The 21,667-nt window shown below is 41.7% G+C and overlaps 1 protein-coding gene across 5 annotated transcripts in view; it reads left to right on the plus strand.

The window, feature by feature from the left end:
- ITSN2 (intersectin 2) overlaps positions 1 to 21,667 on the plus strand; it is a 69,143-nt gene that overhangs the window by 41,713 nt on the left and 5,763 nt on the right. For 4 of the 5 annotated variants that reach the window (XM_018088778.3, XM_018088775.3, XM_018088776.3 and 1 more), the window contains 10 exons: positions 148 to 353; positions 1,193 to 1,257; positions 1,988 to 2,154; positions 2,443 to 2,488; positions 2,662 to 2,783; positions 3,551 to 3,647; positions 5,810 to 6,001; positions 19,258 to 19,379; positions 20,246 to 20,352; positions 20,962 to 21,145. In XM_018088778.3, coding sequence (XP_017944267.1) covers positions 148 to 353; positions 1,193 to 1,257; positions 1,988 to 2,154; positions 2,443 to 2,488; positions 2,662 to 2,783; positions 3,551 to 3,647; positions 5,810 to 6,001; positions 19,258 to 19,379; positions 20,246 to 20,352; positions 20,962 to 21,145 — 1,308 coding nt within the window. Of the gene's footprint in view, positions 1 to 147; positions 354 to 1,192; positions 1,258 to 1,987; positions 2,155 to 2,442; positions 2,489 to 2,661; positions 2,784 to 3,550; positions 3,648 to 5,809; positions 6,002 to 11,188; positions 14,805 to 19,257; positions 19,380 to 20,245; positions 20,353 to 20,961; positions 21,146 to 21,667 lie in introns of those variants that run through there. The other variant, XM_025896777.2, reaches the window with a different exon arrangement.

The raw sequence follows: 21,667 nt of genomic DNA on the forward strand, positions 1-21,667 counted from the left end.
TCAATGCAAAAAAAATCTACTCAACCATCACTTAGGAATGGAGTTGCTTAAGCTTCAATAAAAGATACATCAGTGTTTGTTTGGTTTTAACATTTGCACCAGACTGGGGTAGTGTGGTCAATGAACATCTCCACTTCTGTCTTACAGGGGCAGCCTGTCGAGAACCTAAAAGCACAAGCACTTTGCTCTTGGACTGCAAAAAAAGATAACCACTTGAATTTTTCAAAGAATGATATCATTACTGTCCTGGAGCAGCAGGAGAACTGGTGGTTCGGAGAGGTACATGGAGGAAGGGGTTGGTTTCCAAAGTCGTATGTCAAGCTCTTACCTGGGAGTGAAATCAAGAAAGAGGAGTAAGTGTGACTTCTTTTGTTGTTTTATTCAGCAGTTAACAAAAAGAGGTGGTTTAGAGTGCAGAATTCTTGCAGTGCTTTAGTGTGCAGAATATAAATACCATTTACAATTTACACCGTGTTGTTTTAGGCTTTTATTATTTCATTCTGGCAAGCCAAGTAATGTTGGGCTCACTGCTGTGTAAATAGACAGTCTCACTAGGCTGAGTGCTGTGAAAAATCAGTGGTGTTTGATTATTCATCAAGTGCCAGACTTCTTGTTCATTACCAAGTCAGCTCTCTTGCAGTGCAGTTGCATTCTGCCTCTGAAGGTCCCAATTTTTAAGTGACCTACAACTAACTGAAAGCTCTGAGGCACATCTGGTAGAAGTGGTGTGTTTTTCCTTACTTGAAAAGATCATTATGTCTAGTCCAGTGCTGCAGGAGAAGTGTTCAGGTAACAATCCAAAGTCTGGTTACTGCTGGGATGGCTTCACCATGTTTGTGAATTATTCTTTTCATGCATTTTATGATAAAAGTTCTTATAAATTCTTTAGAAAAAGAGAATTTAATCAAAATCTTTAATTTACTTCTTTTAGATAACATAATTTGTGAGTTTGTCTTCTTGTCTTTCATCACGTGACTTTTTTTTTTTTAAATGGTGTGCTCTTGGGTGTCCTTAATATACTAAATATCAGTAATACTTGTCACTGTTTGACAGTCAGGGAAATCTTTGCAGTTAATTCAGAGTCAATACCAGCTCTGAGATCACCAAAGTGAGCTTGGTCTCATCCTAATTGAGAGATTTGTTCTTGATCAGCCTCTTAGTTACACAAACCTTTTCTTTTTTCTCTCTGCAGACCAGAAGCTATTTATGCAGCTGTAAACAAAAGGCCTAATACACAGTGTTACACAGCAGGAGAGGGTAAGACAGCATGAAACATGCCAACTAATGCTACAGTCTGTTCCTGCTTAATGGCATGTGGATATACTTTAATTTGAGAGGAATTGCTGTGCAGCCATTTTGGTGCTTGTCCAAAAGACACAGTGCAAATATTGAGCTGCTGATACAAGACTCACAAAATAGGAACTGATATGAGACTTTTAAAATTGTGACTAATTCAGTTTGAGCACAGGCCTGGGTTTTGGTTTTGTTTTTAAGACTTTTGCTCGAGCACTAATATATTTCTGAAAACTTATATGTATCTCACAACCATAAGCTAAGTTCTCTTCCCGCTGTTCTCTGCTGTGTTATTGTTGTACTACAGAGACATCAGAATGGATTTTTACTCTTCTGAGTGTGAATCATTCTCTTATAATCAGCAAGAAGTGGGGAAAACGAATATTACTGCAGAAAAATTGTTTGGGAAGCACTTTCTTAACCTTATAATCTAGTGTATGTCCATGCTTCCTGATTATATTTTAGTTGCACCTGTGGTTTTTCATTACAAAGTTGTGCTGCCTGTAAGAATTGTGAGCATGAGGTGAGATGGGATTGCAGTCAAGCAGGTAGATAAGTCAGTTCACAGGCTTGTGAAGATATGATCCATGTTATGAACATGCTGGTGAATGCTGATATCCCTGTATTTGCACCTGATGTACTTTTATCCCCCATCTGAAACTGTTGTCCCCTCCTTTGTGTGCTGTTTGCACAGAGTACGTTGCCCTTTATTCATATTCAAGCTCTGAGCCTGGTGACTTGACTTTCACGGAAGGTGAGGAAATCCTAGTGACCCAGAAGGAAGGGGAATGGTGGACCGGGAGCATTGATAGCAGAACTGGAATCTTCCCCTCCAATTATGTCAGACCAAAGGATCCAGAAGTGAGTTCGTGTTCTGAGAATTAACACACGGTATTTTCTCTCAGTTTTATTCTATTGACACCTGGCTCTTAGGTAGTGATTTTAAGCAGAGGCTAATATGCTTGACAGAAAAGAAAATCCTTGATATCTTGAGTGCTAAATGAGTGCTGTAGCCAGTGTCACACTGCCTTTGTCTATACAGCATGGTGTTTTCTTAAATGCGGGCTCAAAATTAAAATTTCCACGTGCTTGTAGAATAAACTCTACTTTTTTACTGCACATTAAAAGGTGGGTTTTGTGTCTTTGTAGGCTTCTGGTTATGCTGGCAAAACTGGAACAATAAATAAGAAACCCGGTAAGTGATAACATTTTAACATTTAAGACTGTTTCTTAAGTGACTGAGCATTTTGGTTCATATCAGTGTGGCTCATGTTCTTAGCTGCACATTAGGTACTGGGATATTACTGTGGATGTAGCTCTTGCTGCAGTGAAAAAATAACAGATGCAATTAGTATGTTTTCTTTTCAGAAATTGCTCAGGTTACTACTGCCTACGTTGCATCAGGGACTGAACAGCTCAGTCTTGCTCCAGGACAGCTAATACTTATCCTGAAGAAAAATGCCAGTGGATGGTGGCAAGGAGAGTTGCAGGTAGTTATTCAAGGAGAAATAATTGTGACTTCATGAATGGCAATGAGGTGCACTTGGGTTTAATTCGAAAAAACAACTAAGTATAAAGTTGTATAAAAGCTGGCCAGAAAGTTATTTTCATCTTGGATTCACCAAGGGAGGGGGAAAAAGGTTCTTTTAAACCTTAGGTTGCTGGGGGTTTTCTGTTTGGTTTGGGGTGGGTTTTTTGGTCACAGAAAACAGTAAAACTGTCACTGAATATAGCCATGGGAGGGGAGAGAGGGAAGTTGGCAGTCAATAAATTGTTTAGGATTTAATTGGTGAAACCCTGAACTGTAAAATTATTCTAATGAAAGACAAGACATTCTTGGAAGTTGGAGTTGGAAACTCATTTATTGCAAAGGTGGCTGTTCCCACTTTTCTCTTTTCTCCACCTAGATTTAAGAAAAGTGTCATGTAACAGTACCCCTAACCTCGTTAGAGACTCCTGATGCATAAGTAGAATATTCATAGAACAAATTTTCGGCCCTACAATTGAGTTGTACTCTGAAATCTGCACTTGAAAATTTTGGATAAACATGTTTGCCAGAACATATTGGGGTGCAGCTTTTTTCCAACTGGGTTGTTTTATCCTTTAGCCAGATTTTTTCCTTTTGAAATCTGTTTAGTATTTAGTAGGTGTTTGAAAGCCTGACTTGTCTTTTGTGTGTGTTCTATTTGTTGCATTTTTCCAGTCTATAGACTATTTGGTTTTTCAGTTGTGTAATAACCATTGTAAACGTTTGCAGGCAAGAGGGAAAAAGAGACAGAAAGGATGGTTCCCTGCCAGCCATGTGAAACTACTGGGTCCAAGCAGTGAAAGAACCACATCTGCTGCTCCCTCAGGTGAAATAAAAGACTTTGTATTTCATTTAGAGTATTTTATGTAACTATTTCAGTTGTTCAGGTATTAGTCTGAATTACATAACAAGCCTAGTGCTGTTTTTGATGGCCTGTGGTGGGTTGACCCTGGCTGGACTCCAGGTGCCCACCAAAGCTGCTCTATCCCTGCCCTCCTCAGCTGGGCAGAGAAGACAAAATACCACAAAAGGCTCGTGGGTTGAGATAAGGGCAGGGAGAGATCGCTCACCAGTTACCAACAGGGGCAAAACAGACACAACTTGAGGAGATTCACTTAATTTATTACCAATCAGAGTAGGGTAATGAGAAATAAAACTGATTCTTAAAACACCTTCCCCCCACCCCTGCCTTCTTTCTGGGATCAACTTCACTCCCAATTTCTCTGCCTCCTCCCCTCCAACATCACAGGAGGATGAGGAATGTGGCTGTGGCCAGTTTATCACATGTTGTCTCTGCCTCTCCTTCCTCCTCAGTGGGAGGACTCCTCACACTCCTCCCCTGCTCCAGTGTGGGGTCCCTTCCACAGGAGACAGTCCTTCGTGAACTTCTCCAATGTGGGTCCTTCCCATGGGCTGCAAGTCTTCACGAACTGCCCCATGTGGATACCTCCTGTGGGGTGCAGTCCTTCAGGAACAGGCTGCTCCAGTGTCAGTTCCCCACAGGGTCACAAATCCTGCCAGCAAACCTGCTCCAGTGTGGGCTTTCCATGAGGTCACAACCTCCTTTGGACATCCACCTGTTCCAATATGGGTCTCCTGCACGGGCTGCAGATGGATCTCTGCTTCCCCATGGACCTCCATGGGCTGCAGGGGCACAGCTGCCTCACCATGGGCTGCACAAGAATCTCAGCTCCAGCACCTGGAGCACCTCCTACCCCTTTCTTCACTCATCTGGGCATCTGCAGAGCTGTTTCTCTCGCATATTCTCATTCCTCTCTGTCCTGGCTGCAGTTGCAGAATTTTTCCCCCCTTCTTATCCCTGTTATCCCAGAGGTGCTACCGCTGTCACTGATGGGCTCAGCCTTGATCAGCGGTGGGTCTGTCCTGGACCGACTGGCCTTGGCTCTGTCGGACATGGGGAAGCTTCTGGCATCTTCTGACAGAACCCAGCCTTGTAGCCCCCCGACTTTGCCAAAACCTGGCCACACAAACCCTCTACATGCCCATATGTGATTGTGATATCACTATGCAGGTAAAGTTCTAGTCTTTTGGCAATCTTGTCCATTCAGCTCCTCCCTCTCTCCAAGAAAGGCAAAATCTCACAACTTTGTAATCAAAGCAGTTCTTCACAGACTCCCTCCCTGACATGTACTGTCTTCTGCACACCTCAGAGCAGAAAGTCTCAGTCATACAAAGGTGTTTGTATTCAGAAGATGGACACTGACCCTTACAGATTTCTATGGCAAGAGCTTTTTGTTTTTGCTAAAAGCATTGAAGAACCACACTCTTCTCATTTGGAAACTCCATGTTTCCAAGTGCTAGCAAAAATCCTACAGAGAGCTAGCAGTCATTGACAAATAACTTGGAATTACATGCACTGCTCCTTATAAGGAGGGAGACTAAGCAGCAAATTTTCACTCAGTTTTTCCATTTGAATGTCTGGGTACAAATGAGATTATTTTGCAGAAAGGAAGCTCTTTTGGTTCTTCATGCTTAAATTGTGCTGTTCTCTACAGTTATGATTTGCTTATACAACAATTTCCTGGGTTTTACTGGGCAGAACTTCCCTGTGACTAAAGCAGCAGCCCAGGATTAGCTAACTCACATTTCCTCTTCCTTTGCTACATTTTTCTCACAAGTATCTGCTATAACATAATCAAACTCACTTTCTTTTCAGCCAGTAAAAGAAATGGAAGAATACTTGATTGTATTCACAAACTTTTAGAAGGTCAATAGCTGCTATACTAACTCAATCCATTCATTATATGAGTGCATAGATATACAACGTGGAAATAAAAGTTACTGTCTGGCTCAATTTTAAAAATGTAACAGAAAAAAATTTCCACATCAAGATAAGCTCGTGTGGTATTTTTCTTATGTAACTGTGTACGTGAAATTGTTGTTCCTTTCCTGTGGTTATGTAAAACACAGAATAAACAGTCTTAATACTTGTATAACTCTATTCTACTATTTTTTTTCCCTTCATAGTGTGTCAAGTGATAGCCATGTACGATTACACGGCGAACAATGAGGATGAGCTCAGTTTCTCCAAGGGGCAGCTGATTAATGTACTGAACAAAGATGATGCTGACTGGTGGCAAGGAGAAATCAGTGGTGTGACAGGTCTCTTCCCCTCAAACTATGTGAAGATGACCACGGATTCCGATCCAAGTCAGCAGTGTAAGCAACTTTTTTTATTAATTTTATTACTTTATTTCAAAGGTGCATTGTTGTTGTTTTGCTTTGTGTCTGGGATTTGTAGTTCCAGGCATCAGCTGAATTGATTAGTACTTTAAATACTCTTTCTTTAAATACTTTACAATAGTACTAAGTGCTTTAAACCCTTTTCTATTTAACCTACAAACAGCAAGCACATTACCAGTCAGCCAGTGTGTGACAGCAAGACTGTGAGGATGAGCTAAAAATACTGGATTTGGTAGGAGTTCCCCTTCCAAGAAAGATGCTGATAACTAACACGGATTGGGAAGCAGTGCAGGCATACTACAATTATAGAACTTGCTGGAGCTTCATAAAATTACAAAAAGTATCTGTAGTCATTTTAACATAAGTTAAGTAAAAATAACCATAAAAACAATAGGAAAAAGATAGTGGCATTAGCAAGTGGTCTATCCTGTGGTAAATGCCCATGTCCTGACTCCCAGCAATCCAACTCTCGTCCAGTTCTGAGAAACAACACATAATGAAAACATGAGCTGAAAATTACCAGCTGCATGCTGAGAACTGAAGGCTAAACTGTGCACCTGGCAGTCAGTATTTTCTGTGCCTTTTTTGAACATAAACACAGTAAAGGTTTCTGGTGTCCCACACACATGCAACCCCATTTTTTGGCCCCTCTCCACAGAGAAATTTACCACCATTTTTATTCCCTCAGCTTTTCATCCTGTAATTAAACCAACTTTTATATCAATCAAGGGAGTTTGGGAACATACCCCGGTGGCAGAGTTGCTCCTTTGACATGATAGGTCTTGTCTCTTCACTTGCTGTTTTTCCCTTGGCTTCATTAGGAGTTTTTTATCTGCAAGTCTGGTTGAGGTTCACTCTTAATAGCCTATAGCTTGTGTGTAGGACCAGTTTGCACTTCAGGTTTGATCAACATGGTTGTGTTCTTCCAGGAGGATTCACAAACTTGTAATGAAGGTTACAGCTTGGATGGGAAAGTTAAAATATTTTCCCTGGGTAGCTTGTTATGGTTCCTGGGCAAAACAGAGTGTGCATCCTTCTTTTGAGGTTTTCTTTTTAGCTAAATTACTTCTGTGCTCACATTTTTTGGTAATGCATTGGTTTGGGTTTGGTTTTTTTTGTTTTTTTTTTAAATGCCTCTGGCCAGTGTGGTTGGGATGTCAAAAACTTCTGCATTTAGATTGAGCTTTACATTCTTTTGATTAGACAAGGCTAAATCATTAAAGTGGTCCTTTGAAAGCTTTAATTTGTTTACAAATCTCAGTTTTGAATAAATAGTATAGACTACATCCAGATGGGCTATAAAATTACGATTCTGGCGAAGTAGTAGAACTTCATGAATTTTCAAAAATTACAGAGAGAACAGCTTGTCACCCCAGGTGTGCTACCATTTCGAGGTATGTGGCCAAGTTGATAAGTTCAAGGTGATCATATAGCACTGACTTTCAGCAAAAGCTGTGCTAAGATCAAAATGTAATTGGAAACTTCTGATATGATAAGTTTGTCTCATTATTTGCTGATATGGCATTAGGCTTTTCCTTAGGTTTCAGTGTTGCGGAATAAAAACATTTCCATCCACATCAAACTGTGGCTGTGCTTTGAAAGTATTTTCAGAAAGGTCAGTCACGTGAGCAGATGTGCACCTGCTCATCTGTATCTGGTTGCTAAACTTTTGTCTATGAATCAGATCTACAAAATCCACCTCTTGGTGAATGAAGAGTATGTTGAACTTATGTATTTTTTTTTAATTCTCTAAGTATTTCAAATAAGCTAAGTTATACATCAGTTTTGTGTTGGGATTTGCCACTCTTTCGTGACATTAAAAAGTAGGCATTTGGAAACTTCAGGAAAAATCCTGCTTCAAACCCAGGGCCTGCACAAAACAACCAGCATGGCTTGTTAACTCAAACCCAGCATTGTGCAGATATCATTACCCAGGTTTCAGCTGAACTGCTGCTGGTCAGCTGTGTTAGCAGTAAGCCAGTTCTGTACCATTCTCCTGTAACCAGAGGAATATTTAAATATGTACTGACTGAATTTCCAAACTTCCTTGGAATTTCCTTACAGTGTTTTTTGCTCTTGTTTAAACACAGTGCAGAAACTATCACTAGTATTCTTGAGAAATCACTATTCCCACAGAAGTGTTGATGTGGCCCTCTAGGGACCAGCTTAGAGATATGACAGAATGTGATTTTAAAAATGCCTTGTATTTTAAAGAACTGCTAATCTGAGTATTGTAATGTTTCTGTTGATGAATAGCAGTTTGTCTCCCACCGTCTTTTCTAGATGATCAAATACAGTGGCATTAGAAAGGCAGCAGGCAGATTTGGTTTACTGAAATAGGTTTGCAGTTTACGAAAATTCTTGATTTCCCTCAAATTTAAACTCTATTATCTGGACCAACTTTGTATCCAGAGTCTTTTCTGGGAGTTACTAGTTATAGCTGTAATGACAAACTTCCCTAGCAAAGAAGGAACTGAGGTCAGCGAGATGTTTCTTAAGTTGCTGAAATAGCTCCCTGAGCAGAACAAGTTCACTTTTCCTCGTGGTGTGGCTGCACGTCCTGACACAGGGTCTCTGCAAGGAAAGAAAGAAAATCAATTCAGGGCATTGTAGGTTTGTCAACAGGTCTCTTAAAATACCTGGTGATTGCAGAACAAGGAATCGTTGAGTTGTGTTCTCAGTAACCTTGGTGATGATTAGACTTGCTCGTGTTTTAATGACATTTTAATAGCCCTCATTCTAATGTTTGCACAAAAGCTATCATAAAGAATAAACAAGGTTTCAAAATACACCTATATATTTAAAATAAAGAAATATGCACAGAATCAGAGTCTTCTGTTCTTTGAGTGCTTGCTCAGCCATTCAGGATCAGATGTTTTCTGTGTTGCCAGTACCTGCCTAGAACACATCTACCAGGTTCTCTTCCCATTCTTCCCTAAGGGATGTGTAAGGCAGGATAGGCATGGTGCACTTGGCACTTTACAATTCTTTTCAATAGCCTGATCTGGAGATAATTCTGTTTCAGCCAACCTTTACCTGCCTCGCTCTTGGAAACTTATTCTCTCATTATTTGGCTTTTTCAGTGAGACAGCTTTTTTCAGTTTGTCTTCTTATCTGTGAGAGCAGTGTGAACCTTATCCTTATATTTTTTTTAGCTGAGATTTTCTCCCCTCAGGTACCTCAGATAGAGGCAAGACAGCTGCTCCAGCTACATTTGCACACTCTACTGATATCTTTTAGTGTTAGAGATCAGTTAATCTCTCAGAGTCATTCTTACTGAGAGCTGGACAGCTCAGCCAAGTGGACACACCTGTGCTCAGTGTGCAGAGAGGCTTCTGGTTCGTCCTGGCTGAGGTGCCTCATCTCCCTCTGTGAGACTGGTCTTTCACAGAGCTGAATGTTGTGCCAGTTCTTCCTACTCTAGTAGAATCATATAATGTTAAGGGGTTGGAACAGACCTTAAGGATCATCTAGTTCTAACCCCTCTGCCATGTGCAGGGACACCTTCCAGTAGAGGTTACTGAAGGCGTTATCCACTTATCCTGGCCTTGAACACTGCCAGGGATGGAGCATCCACAACCTCCCTGGGCAACCTGTTCCAGTGTCTCACAACTCTCACAGTAATGTACTGTTAGTGTTTCTGCTCACACTTTTTCCTTTCCATAGCCCAGCATTGCTGCAGTTCCTCACTCATCTGAGTAACTTCCTATGTGTGCTCAGGCCTGAGCTCCAAGTAGTTCTATAGCCTGAGAGCCACCTCCTTCCCCATTTAAACCTGCCTGCTCTGCCTTCTGCCAGTGCCATGGCAACAGGTGGTGAGACTGGGCACAGATCCTCTCTCCATAGACTGTTCTTGATGCACGTATGACAACAGTGTGAATTTCCTTAGGTACAAACTTGGTATTTATAGTAATACCATTATATCTACCTAGTTAGTTTGCTCCCCGAACCTCACTTATAGATGTGACATATTAGAGACATGAGGCAAACCCTGTCCTTTCACCAACAAGGTTCTTTATTTCCAGAAGTCTATTTTCATGCAGAGAAGATCATTAGTAATTCGTGTGCACACTGTCTAGGGAGTGAAGCTGCCTGATTTTCAAGAGTGTTCATAGTGAGAAAACAACTTCTGAGTTGATGTGGTTGTGGTGGGTGCATTTCTGTGTCTATATACAGACACACATTTTGAAGTTCTCTAATTCTTGCCAAGTAACTTCTCTTTATGGAGTAAGAGTTCATGGTATCAGTGGCTTTGAGGTGTTGCCTGTTGCAGGTCTATGTGAATTTTTTATCACATGAAGATTAATAATTTATTCTAAGATTTAACTCAACAGCTCCAGAATTTTACCCCTTTACCAAAGATCAAAGTCAGTCAATTAGTTCATAGTGACACACTGACTCTGTATTTCTAAAACTATGTGGTGATTGTCAGCCAGGCTGGATAAAGCTTCCAGGTTGAAATCCTGGGGTATGGAATAGTCTCTGGATTGCCCACAAGGTATGTGCAGCTGCAGCCCATGTCACGCCTCTGCCTTTAGCCTGACTTTGCAGTCAGTGCCTTTTCAGTCTGTGTAGCCTTTGGTTTCTGATGGGGAATTGAGGGATGTCGTACATCCTGCTCCATGGACACATGTTACTGGAGACAAGGCTTTAATTTCTTTTAGGCTTTGAAGAGAGTCAAACAGGTAAATTTTTATGTGTTAATTTATATGAACAAATTCCAGCAAGGCTTTTCTATACAAGTTTAGTTTTTATCTGATTTTCTAATGTCCCATTACAAATTTCTCAGGAGAAATCCTGGTTTTGTTGAAATGTCAGGGAATTTTGCCATTGCCTTTAAAAACAAACCCCTGGGGCTTGACCTTGTGTTGAGTCTACATAACAGAAGTCTTCCTTGGGAAGCAACTTTTTCTTCAAATGAATCAGCTACAGAGGTTTTTCAGAGTCAGCAGTGGCTGGTCACAAGTACTTAAATCTGTGTGTGTTTATAAATATGAAATTGCAAAGGTGGAAGCTCATGATGTCTGTTTTCAGAAAGTTGAATTGTTCATCATTCCTTTCTGACCTTTTTGGTGTTGTTCTGTCTTTGTCCATATAACTCATATGTTTCACTCTTCAAATTTATGTTCATTTTATCCTTCATTTTTTTTTTGTTTTTTTTAGGACCCAATGTTGTCTTCCAGTGTGAAAGCACCTCAGAGACCCACTATCCAAGTTTGACTAGCGTGGAGGCAGGGTGGCCAGCCCTGCTCACGTGTCTGACACAATCCTTTTGCTTCGTTTGAACATTAGATCCAATCAAGAAATTAGGTTTTTGTGGTTTTTTTTCTTCTGATCTACAGTTTCAGTTGATTTGTAAAAGCAGAAAGGATAGTGGGTCTTTGTGTGGCTTTCACTGCTGTTCATTCTTGTTTCCTTTAGTATTTCCTTTGGTATTGATAACCATAGTTATTAGCATGCATATCAAGTTATCTTTTGCATGGTGGGATTGCAGACACACAAAGACCCACTATTTGCACAGTTTATCTGAGCTGTTTTGAATGGGCAGTTGTGTTCTTTTAATGTTGTAATGTACATATTTTGCAGAATTAAAATGTTCACCGATTATTGTTCTAATGGACTTGATTTAATCTCTTACATATTGGGCTTTTAAAATTGACAGCCTACATGGCTCATCCAGAAACAAACCCTACCTGTCTGCTGCTGATAGTCACTGTGATTACAAATATGCTACAGGATCTAAGGGTTAGATCTGGTGCAGTCCATCCAGCCTTTTAAAACCCTTTTTAACTGGGGAAAGAACTATTAAGCATAGAGTGGAGGATAGTTTTAATTTTTTTCTTCCTTCACAGTAGTACTGTGGCAGGAATTCAGGTTGTTTTGGCTCAATACATTCTATCCCTAAACAACCTCCTTCCTTTAAATACTTTATGCTGATAATTCATATTTGCTTTCAGTTTTGGCAAACGTGCTAGTTGCTGCAGTAAGTACTTACACAGCCTCTGTGTGACCAGGCCCTTTCCCTGCCCCTTCATTAAATAGTCAATGGTACAGAATTGTTTATGTCTGGCTGCACTCTGCAGTGACTCAAAGTACTTGTCTGAAAGCTGCTGCTCTTCCTTCTGGTGAATAAACCAGCAGCCTTAGTGCACAGCTAACCTCGATACAGAGGTGTTGCCAGAAAAGAGACACTAAGTGACACTTGGAGCTGAGAGCAGAGCATTTGGGTTTAGGAATGGAACTGTGCTCCTCAGCCCAAAGGTGGTCCTTCACAGCCCTGGTGTGTCACCAGTAAAGTGCAGTAATGGTGCCCATGTCTTACTGTAATGTTTGGAGGGAAGGAGGGACTTATAACCTTGATTCCCCTTTAAATAAAAGGATTAATTTAATTGCAGCCTTCTCTGATTAAATAGTTCTGTGCTCTTGTAGCAACAGGAGAAATCTCATAGACACAGTATTTAAAGTAGTTGGTTTCCTGAACTTGGTTACGAAACAGCAAAAGTCATTTATGCAATCAGAAATGTTTACAAAACACTGCTTGTTTACTACAGAGACATATATATATATATATATACTTATGAATGTTGTGAAGGTACTATCAGGAAAAGGTTAGTCCAATTGCAAAAATTTAAAAGCCTTTCTCCAGAATCTCAATGTTATGTATTTAATATACTTGATCAAATAATGTATATGTGCCCTTTAGTTCAGAGATGTATCTTCTGTGCAATATGGACTAAGCAATGTGCCTACAGAAAACTACAAATGGGTTTTTATTCTGGATGTATTTTATCTGAACCAGTATTCTGTTATAGAATGAAATTGCGTTGTTGTAGGCAAATAATGTGCTAGATAATCCTTTGACTATTCCAGATGACTTGATTTCCTTATGAAACTACATTTCAAGTGTTTCTACTAAAATGTGCTACTGATCCAGGATTGCCTTCTCTGAATTTCTGTCTTGGAAGGCCTGTTTAATACAGACTGAAGTGTCTTTTGCTGCACCAGTGGCATCAAGCAATCACTGTAATCTGAGAATTGGGTGATCTTCCAAATTATCTCATTTCTAAAAGGCACTGTTAACCTGTGGGATTTGAGCTGCACTGACTTCCCAATGTTCAGTCAGTTTTCCTTGAATGCCAGATTGCTACTAATGGTCTTTGAAAAACTAAAAACATCCTCTGTGGCATGTTTGAGGACATAGTTATGTGGCATTTTCCAAAAGCAGCTGGCATGCTACACATTTTTTAACTGATACAATTGGAGATTAGGGCACTGTTAGGTAAAGTTTCACACGGGGAGCCCTGTTGTTGGGTATGTAGGTATGAGCATTGAAAATTATTGAAACTGCTGCCTCTAAATTAGAACTGAAGAGTATTAAAGTGAAGCATCTTGTGGTTTCACAGTAACCTTTTTGTGTTTCAGTATTAACTGAGTACGCTCTAAATTCTCTAACTGTAATAACAAAGATAATAACAACACATCTTAGTAATGCTGATTGAAAGAGACTCAGTCCCTGCCTTCAGTATTTGTCTCTCCTGCAAAAGTCTGTCTAGCACAGCTCTGCTCTCCTGCACATTGATGCAGAAAGGGTTGGATACACACATCAGGTCATCCATGGGAAAGACCATGGCAAGGATGTATTTATGGCAAGATTATTATTAATTAATGGTCTGTATCAATGAAGAGGTGGAGCTAATAGAAGCTTGGGTTTAAATCAGACTTTTTCTTTCAAAAATGCTACTTTTTTTCTCTGGTTGTGTGCAATCCACCCCTTGTTGCTAAAGGTCCACAGAGTTGAGTTCAGTTGGTCATCCCAGCCAACCAAGTAAAATCACCCTGATTTGGGTGAAAAAGGCTGGCTGTGGAACTAAGGGCAAACTGGAAAATAGAGTTTTTTGTTTAACTGATGGTTCCCGGGCAAGAGCTGAGAGTTTAAATGTTGCTCAGAGCCACACAAGGTTAACAGGTGTCACTGGAGCCAACATGGAAAGTGAAATATGCTGCTGCCTGCAGTGTAGTATTTGCTTAATGTTGTTTCCTGTGGGCTAGCAGAGAACAGGGGCCCTGGTGTCATTGGGGTGAGAACATGAACAGTGCTGTAAATGCACAAGGACAGGTACCAAAACACTTCCTAATTCTGTAACTGTCTGGTTTATGTAATGGACTAACAAGCTACACAAGCCTAGTTTTACACAAGCTTAGTTCCTGATCCAGACTTGGATCCATGCAGGAAGGTCTTGTGCCACTACTGGGACCCGGTCTCAGGGCTGGGCTGTGCAAGGAGTCAGTGGTGGTGAGGGCTGAGAGCATCCAGAGCACTTTCTCCATGTGATTAATGGTGCAGTCAGGAGTGCAGAAGGCATAAAGCTCCATCAAAAAGTTACACACTAATAACTGAAACATCTCCTACCAGTCACTGAATATTTTTGCCATCTCAATGCTTTGTCAGATTGTATCCCTGTGTGATTTCCTTGAGCCGGGTTGGAAACACCTGTAAATAAGTCTGCTTGTAGGAATGCGGACAATCCTTGGCCTGCAGTGGGAGCTGCTGCAGGGTTGTGCTACTTCAATGTAATGAACCAATAAAACTGCTGTGTAATGGTGTGTGCTGCCTTAAGATCCCTCCTGTTGTTCTTCCCAAGCTTGAGTGTCCGTGTGCAGGGATGGTTGTTGAGACATGCGAATGCAGGCTGTGCTTAGCATGAGGCAATTGTTCACCCTTGGTTTTAAACGACGTTGTAAGATAACTATGCAAATGTATTTTATTAAAGGGACACATAAAAGGATCTAGTTTGTCTGTTGTGGTTTTTTTGTCCATCTGGGGAGGATTTTTTTTCCCAGCTGAATAGCTCGGTACAAGCATTGTCTTGCCTGGCTCTGTGATGGAGAGACTTGGTCTTGCTTTTTACCTCTTGGAAATTGAATCATGAATTTCCTCTATTGTAGCAGAGAGAGTATCCTGCATTTACTGATTAGGGGAGATTGGACAAAAGTTTCTATTATTTTTCCTAGGGCCTGATGGAAACCACCTTTTCCATGGCCACAGGTTTCTTGGATTAGTTCCTTTTGTGGGTTTCAATAGCACAGAGGCTGCTCCAGGCAGTGACAGGAGTGTGCCAGCAGAGCTTGTAAGTAGCTATGGGTGGTGTCCCATGATGCCACCAGCTGCTCCCTGGCTGTACTGAAGGGACTGTTCTAATGCCAGCCCATGGTCCTGAAGGTGAGATGTGGCCTTCCTATGGCAGCTTGGGAAAATAAGAGACAGGGAAAAAAACCCCAAGCCTTACTTGCTTTTCCCAGCCATATCTACTGGCTTGGGATTCAAACAAACAAAAAACCAAACACAACCAACTAACCCCCTTAAAAAAAACCAAACCCAAAACCCTAAACAAACCAATATATTTCCTTAAAAATGCAGTTTATATGGAATCACACAATCATTAGTGTTGGAAAAGACCTCTAAGATCGTCAAGTCCAACCAAGAACCCAACACTGCCAATCCCACCACTAAACCATCTCCTCAAGTGCCATGTCCACACATTCTTTGAACACTTACAGGGATGGAGACTCCACCACTTCCCTGGGCAACTCATTCCAGTCTTTGACAACACTTTCCGTGAAGAAATTTTTCCTAATATCCAATCTAAACTCCTCTCTACCCCTAAATAGTCTTCACTGGTGACCAAAAGCAGTTAATGCCTCTGGTCTAGATAGGTCCTTCTGGGCAAGTGCCTGAACTCCTGTTGGAGGGTTAAGCTGTCATTTCTAATGTGTTTTTTCCTTGTTCATTGAGAGGGGAAGTTTGTTGGGGAATGGGAGAAAGCATTCAGTGCCCAAGCAGCTCTGGGCATCTAGGAAAGCCTCTTATTCATCTGCTTTTTACTTCAGTTCTCTGGAATTGGCTTTTAAGTGAAGAATTTTAATTCATTAATTTTTTTAACCAAGAAAAAAATGACATGGTGATAGGTCTCATTCATCTTTTTCTTTCTTTGGGGGATTTCTTTTCTTCAGAAAGTGTCACTCTTCCCCTTGAACGTGCTCAAATCCAAAATATGTCAGTAATTGGAAAGGTTTTCACCCCCAGCCCCCATGTTTTTCAGGCATGTGAGTCTCCTCCAGAGCAGAACATCTTTGGACTGTGGAATGTGGTGGTGTTTCAGGCAGCGGCAGTTATCCTAGTAGGAAAAAATATTCCTTGTCCAGGTATATTTGGAAGGGAAAGTATAATTTTAAACACAACTGTAGAGACTGGGACTTCCTGTTTATACACTCTCCAGCTTGTTTTGCCCTGCCCTGGTGAGGCAGGTGCTTCCTCCCCTTGGAGAGCAGGATTTAGCACAGAAGGCACCACAGGTGGTGTAGGCATATCTTTGTTGGTATGTCCCAAGTTTCCAAGGTACCAGACACTGACTGCTCACTCCAGTCAATGTTCTGGAGAAGGGAGCTGGGCAGGTCATGCTCCAGGCAGTCGAAAGCTTAGCACTACCTGCTCTTGGTGGGAGAGGCAGGCTGGCTTCCCCTCCAAAGATCAGGAAACCTTCTCAATAAGCAGAGGAAGTGAGTAGCTGCAATCCCCTCTGCAGATGCTCCCAGAAATCTCACTGCTTTTCATGAGTTGCATCTGGAGCTTCAGATGCCAAACCAAACCAACAGCTTTCTACTGCCAAACAAGACAGTTTTATTGCTTCTCTGCACATTCCTGGCTGCTAAACTAGAAGAGAAATACTGTTTTCTTTCCCCGCCCCCCTTGGGATTTGTTTGCTGCCAGGGTGTCAGCTGGGAGTCAGACAAGTGCCAGAATTGATGCAAGGGAAGGAGGGAACAGAAATGTGGGAGGAGAAGGTGTAGAGATGTAGGTCCACCCTTTCTGTACCGGTGAGCCCATGGGTTGCTATGGACGCTTTGGGAAAACATTGGCAAATGCACCAGGTAGGCTGGTTTGTTCTCTGGTCTCATTCCTTTCTTCCCTTCAGACCCAAATGCCTGAATTCACCCTCTAAAATCAGATGTGGGGATCACGTACTGTGTTTTTATGCCGATATCATCAGACGTATCAAAATTTGGAGTGTTTTCACTAGTAAACACTAGTGTTTAAATAAAATCAAATAAAATATTAAACACAAAACAGCACTTGTCCCTTCATGCCAGAAGCTGACAGGCCAAATACAAGGTTAGCGCAGGAGTCAGTTAATGTAACTGCATTTTTGCATCTGATAATGAGCTTATGAACCAAATCTATTTTAATGCAGAAAAAGGCACGTTTTTCTTCCAGTGTTTGCTTCTGCTTTCAGTGGGCAGCATGGGACAGACCCAAATCCCAGCGTGTGGATTGTTCCAACAGCTGGAATACAAGCAGACAGGAGCTTCAGTCCATCCCTGCTGATGTGACCACGTGGTCAAAGCTGAGACTTCCAAATCTGGATAAATAAAGCCTGGTTACTGTGCAAACTCCTGATTATCTTAAAATGTCATGTCTTAGGAAACTGGTGAGCTTAAACTCAGTGCTGTACAGACTGAAGAGTGACAGAAGTAGCACACATTGGCCATAGACCGTCTCGATGGACTGAGATACCAAACTTCACGAGAATGACTTTAGTCTATAACTTTACTTCTTTTTCTCATCTAATTTTGGCCTGATTGTAACTCTGGGGATAACTAAGGCCAGAAGCAGCACTCTGCACAATCAAAAGAGCTGCAATCCCAGATCTCTTTGTAAAAAGTGGTGGTTTTGCAAATCTTGTCAGAAGGCTTAAGATCTGTGATCCTCCTTAGGGTGCAAAACAGAACTGAAAAGTCCTGATTTTCAATCTGGTTGTTGCCTTTGCTGTTTCACTTCTTTGTGTTGTTCAAAGGGTTTCCCTGTTAGAATACTTGGCATGGTGTCATAAGTTCACTTGATAAGTTTCTCTTTTGCTGACAGTTGCTGCTCCTTCAGAGCAGCTTGATGCCTGTGAGGTTCCCGCTAGGTCACTGTCTCATCAAGTTTAGCCAGACGTTTAGTGTTTCTTAGTGTTTTTCCCCTCAAATTTATTACTAACTCCATTATTTACAGCAGCCCTCCCATAAACAGATCTATACACTGGTAGTGAATAAAGCCACATCCTTGTGTCCCAGGTGTGTCAGGGTGATGGGGAGGCACAGCCCTTTCTGTGTAGGTCACCCTGCCTTTCACACCACCTGTCAATTTTCATGAAGTGTTGTTCCTCTAGAAATGCCGGATTTAAATGAGTTCCTGCGATGTCCTTTCTGCTATCCTGGTATTACAATGCGATGCCATCACACCCAGCAATAGAAGGATGTTCTCAAACTCTCTGTAATTGTTCCTTTTTTTCTCCTTTTCCCCCACCCTGCTGCTTCGCAGTCCTCTGCTGGCATGTGATGGCTGACAGACAGATCCAGATTGATTTTCTGTTCTCTCCTTTACCCAGCTAAACCACTTTGTTTTTACCAATTTTTGGTTTGGTTACTAAAGTTTGAACACTGTTGTCTTGTTTACTAACATACAGTAGAGAAAGAGCTGTGTGAAGCTGTAGGGCCTGCATGTTCTTACAGAAAGTTGGGGTTTGTGTCACTGACTGCCAGTGTGTTCCTGTGCATGATTTTGATTATTTGTAATTGATACATAAAAATAATTCAACATATTTCAGGCTCATTTTAGAAAAAAAAGTTATGCAACTGTGAAGTTACACAGATATAACATTATGTGTTATAACTTTAAAAATTTGTAGTGGTGGTTTATCATAAATTATTAACTAAGGCAGAGGACTTGAGAAATGGGGTGGGGATTAAAGGTGTGATGTCCTAAGTCAGGACCAGACACATTTTTCATTACTTCATCTCACAAAAGAGAACTTAGAATCATAGGACCATTAAGGTTGGAAAAGATCTTTAAGATCAAGTCCAAAAAGACATTGCATGAGGTAAGAGGAAAGTTTCAAATCAGTGTGGCAGAAGAGGTGAGAAAAGTCATGAGACCAATGGAGTGGCAGGAAGTCAGGAATTCTCATTCTGCATCACAGTACAAAAACAAGGGGCATTTGAAGAAATAAAAAGTTGACTGAAAAATGACACAAAGGAGGGAGGGGGTCAATCACTACATCACTCGATTTTGAAACCCGCTGCTGCTGTTTGTGTGGTCTGAGGCACAGGCTGGTGTGTGCTGGTGCAATTCTTTTAATTCATCACATCTGGTGCCTTGAGTGGGATCTAAACTTCTGTCTTACTTCTTATAGGGTGTGCTGATCTCCAGAGCCTTGACACCATGCAGCCAATGGAAAGGAAGAGGCAGGGCTACATTCACGAGCTCATTCAGACGGAGGAAAGGTACATGGACGATCTGCAGCTCGTCGTAGAGGTGAGATGTCTTGGATGTGAAAATGCATTTAGAAAAAGAGCACCTCTGTCCTGCTGAACAATAACAGTAATGGGATTCTTACAAATTGTGAGATGCTGGAAGAGGAAAGGTGTGTAGGCACCTTTCCAGTGAATGTTACATGGTTGCCCAGCAGGCAAAACAACATTGTGAAACCCCTTGGGTTACGAGGACCTTCCTATTTTCCAAATCCTGTTCTTTGGTGTTTGGGTTCAGTGGAAAGATGATGGGCTGGGCCAGGCGTCGAGCAGAGCTGCACAGGCTCATGACAGAAGCTGTAGAAGCACCATATAAGTTTATCATGTGTCTTCTCCCCAGTTTTATTTCTGGAAGCAAGACCAACACACTAGGCCAGGCAGGGACTGGGCAGCCTAGTGTGGAGTTGGGCGTCCAATTTGACCTCTCTGCCTAAAACAACTGTGGCAAAGTGTGACAGATGTTAAATACACCAAGTTACACAGGTGCTCTGCTCTCCAGAGGTAATGTGCTGTGGTTCTGCACACAGGGTGACCCTTCATCCTCTGGGCAGGGGGAAAAGCACGATGTGCAAGTGCGATTTGTGTAGTGATTGACTCTGAAATCATGGGAATGCTCTTCTGCTGAGCAGTCAGCCTGCAGGTCCCAGTGCTTGTTCCTGCTTTGCAAATTATGATGCTGGTATCAGAATGGGGTCACACGCTATGGGGAAATAGTGACAGCTGTCACAAGTGCTGCTAAGGAATTGCTTTTAACTGTTGAGAAATTAGACACTGAGCATTCAACAAAAGCAGCCACTGCTAGGCTAAACAAGAGGCTGAGCTGCTTTTGTCTCTGAAGAATGACTCAATTTTCTCATTTTTTGGCTCCAGGTTTTCCAAAAACCAATGGCTGATTCGGGCTCTCTCACAGAAGGAGAAATGGGGCTGATCTTTGTTAACTGGAAGGAACTCATCATGTCAAATACAAAGTTACTGAAGTGAGTACTTACCTGCAGTCTTACGTTTTCCTCTTTTTTATTTTCTTGTTCCTTTTTCCAGGAAGTTTCCTGGTTTTACAATAAGTATTCTGTCCTTGCTGATTATTTCCTGTGCATGTATGCATTCACAACAGACTGCTTCAAAAGGAGTTGTAATAAGAGTAAACAGCAAGAACAGATGCACATTTGCTGTAATACCTTAGAAGCAGAGCCTACACAAAAGTATGTGCATGGGAAGCATTCTTTCCAGTTCTCTGCACATCAACCTTCTATTATCTAAAAATAAACTCTAGAGAGACAATGTGACTAATAATTCACTGAATGGGATGCTGGTTGAATGTAGAGAGTGATGCTGATTGTCCCAGAAACCTCACAGGAGAGTCCCAGTCCCTCAGACACCACCAGGCAGATCATTCAGCTCAGCATGTTGTGCTGATGACTTCCTGGGGATTCAGGCTGGATCCCAGCGCTGCCTGGAAGTGCCTTTGCTGTGTATGGGAATTCACCTCCCGGGCTTTGAGTCCTTTCAGAGGTGGGGGTTGTAAGGGCTGTGATTTAGGCCTCACAGACTTGGCAGCAAAGTTGGATGGTGATTTCTCTCCTCCTCAGAGCCTTGCGGGTGCGTAAGAAAACGGGAGGAGAGAAGATGCCGGTGCAGATGATCGGGGACATCCTGGCGGCAGAGCTGTCCCACATGCAGGCCTACATCCGGTTCTGCAGCTGCCAGCTCAACGGAGCGGCGCTGCTGCAGCAGAAAACTGATGAAGATGCTGATTTCAAAGACTACTTAAAGGTATCTGACTCAGTAGCTTTTGTGCCTTCTCCTTTTCTCAAGGGAGGAGCCCGTCTGACCAGCATGGACCAGATCAAAATAACCCAGAAGAGTAAAAATCCTGCGAAAACAGCTGAGACCCTTCCAAGGTGTATTTGTATGGTGACCTTGGTTAACACTGTCTGTGCTCTTTATTTATATCCCTGTCCTTCTCTCTAGCTAATTTACTGAGGCCATGAAAGGAGAATTCCCAGAGTTGCTGACATCAGGCATTTGTTTCTTTCATTGCTTTGTTCTTTTTCAACCTGAGTGGAGCCTGTAATGTCAAAATAAAAGCTGGAACAGTTTTGAATGTAAGGATTCTGCATGAACAATGACCCTATGATTTATGCTGGTAAAGCGTCTGGTACAATGACAGCGCTGGCTTTCCTGTTTGTTCTGGAAACAAGTATTGTTTGCTTACTGGAAAAATCTAAGATCTCTTGGAATACCTGGAAAAATGAATCTGATCAGAGAGTTTTCAGTATTCAGTGCCAGTGAGGC

This window comes from Manacus vitellinus, unplaced genomic scaffold, assembly GCF_001715985.3.
Source record: "Manacus vitellinus isolate BGI_N305 unplaced genomic scaffold, ASM171598v3 scaffold_11_pilon, whole genome shotgun sequence".
Classification (NCBI taxonomy): Eukaryota; Metazoa; Chordata; class Aves; order Passeriformes; family Pipridae; genus Manacus; species Manacus vitellinus.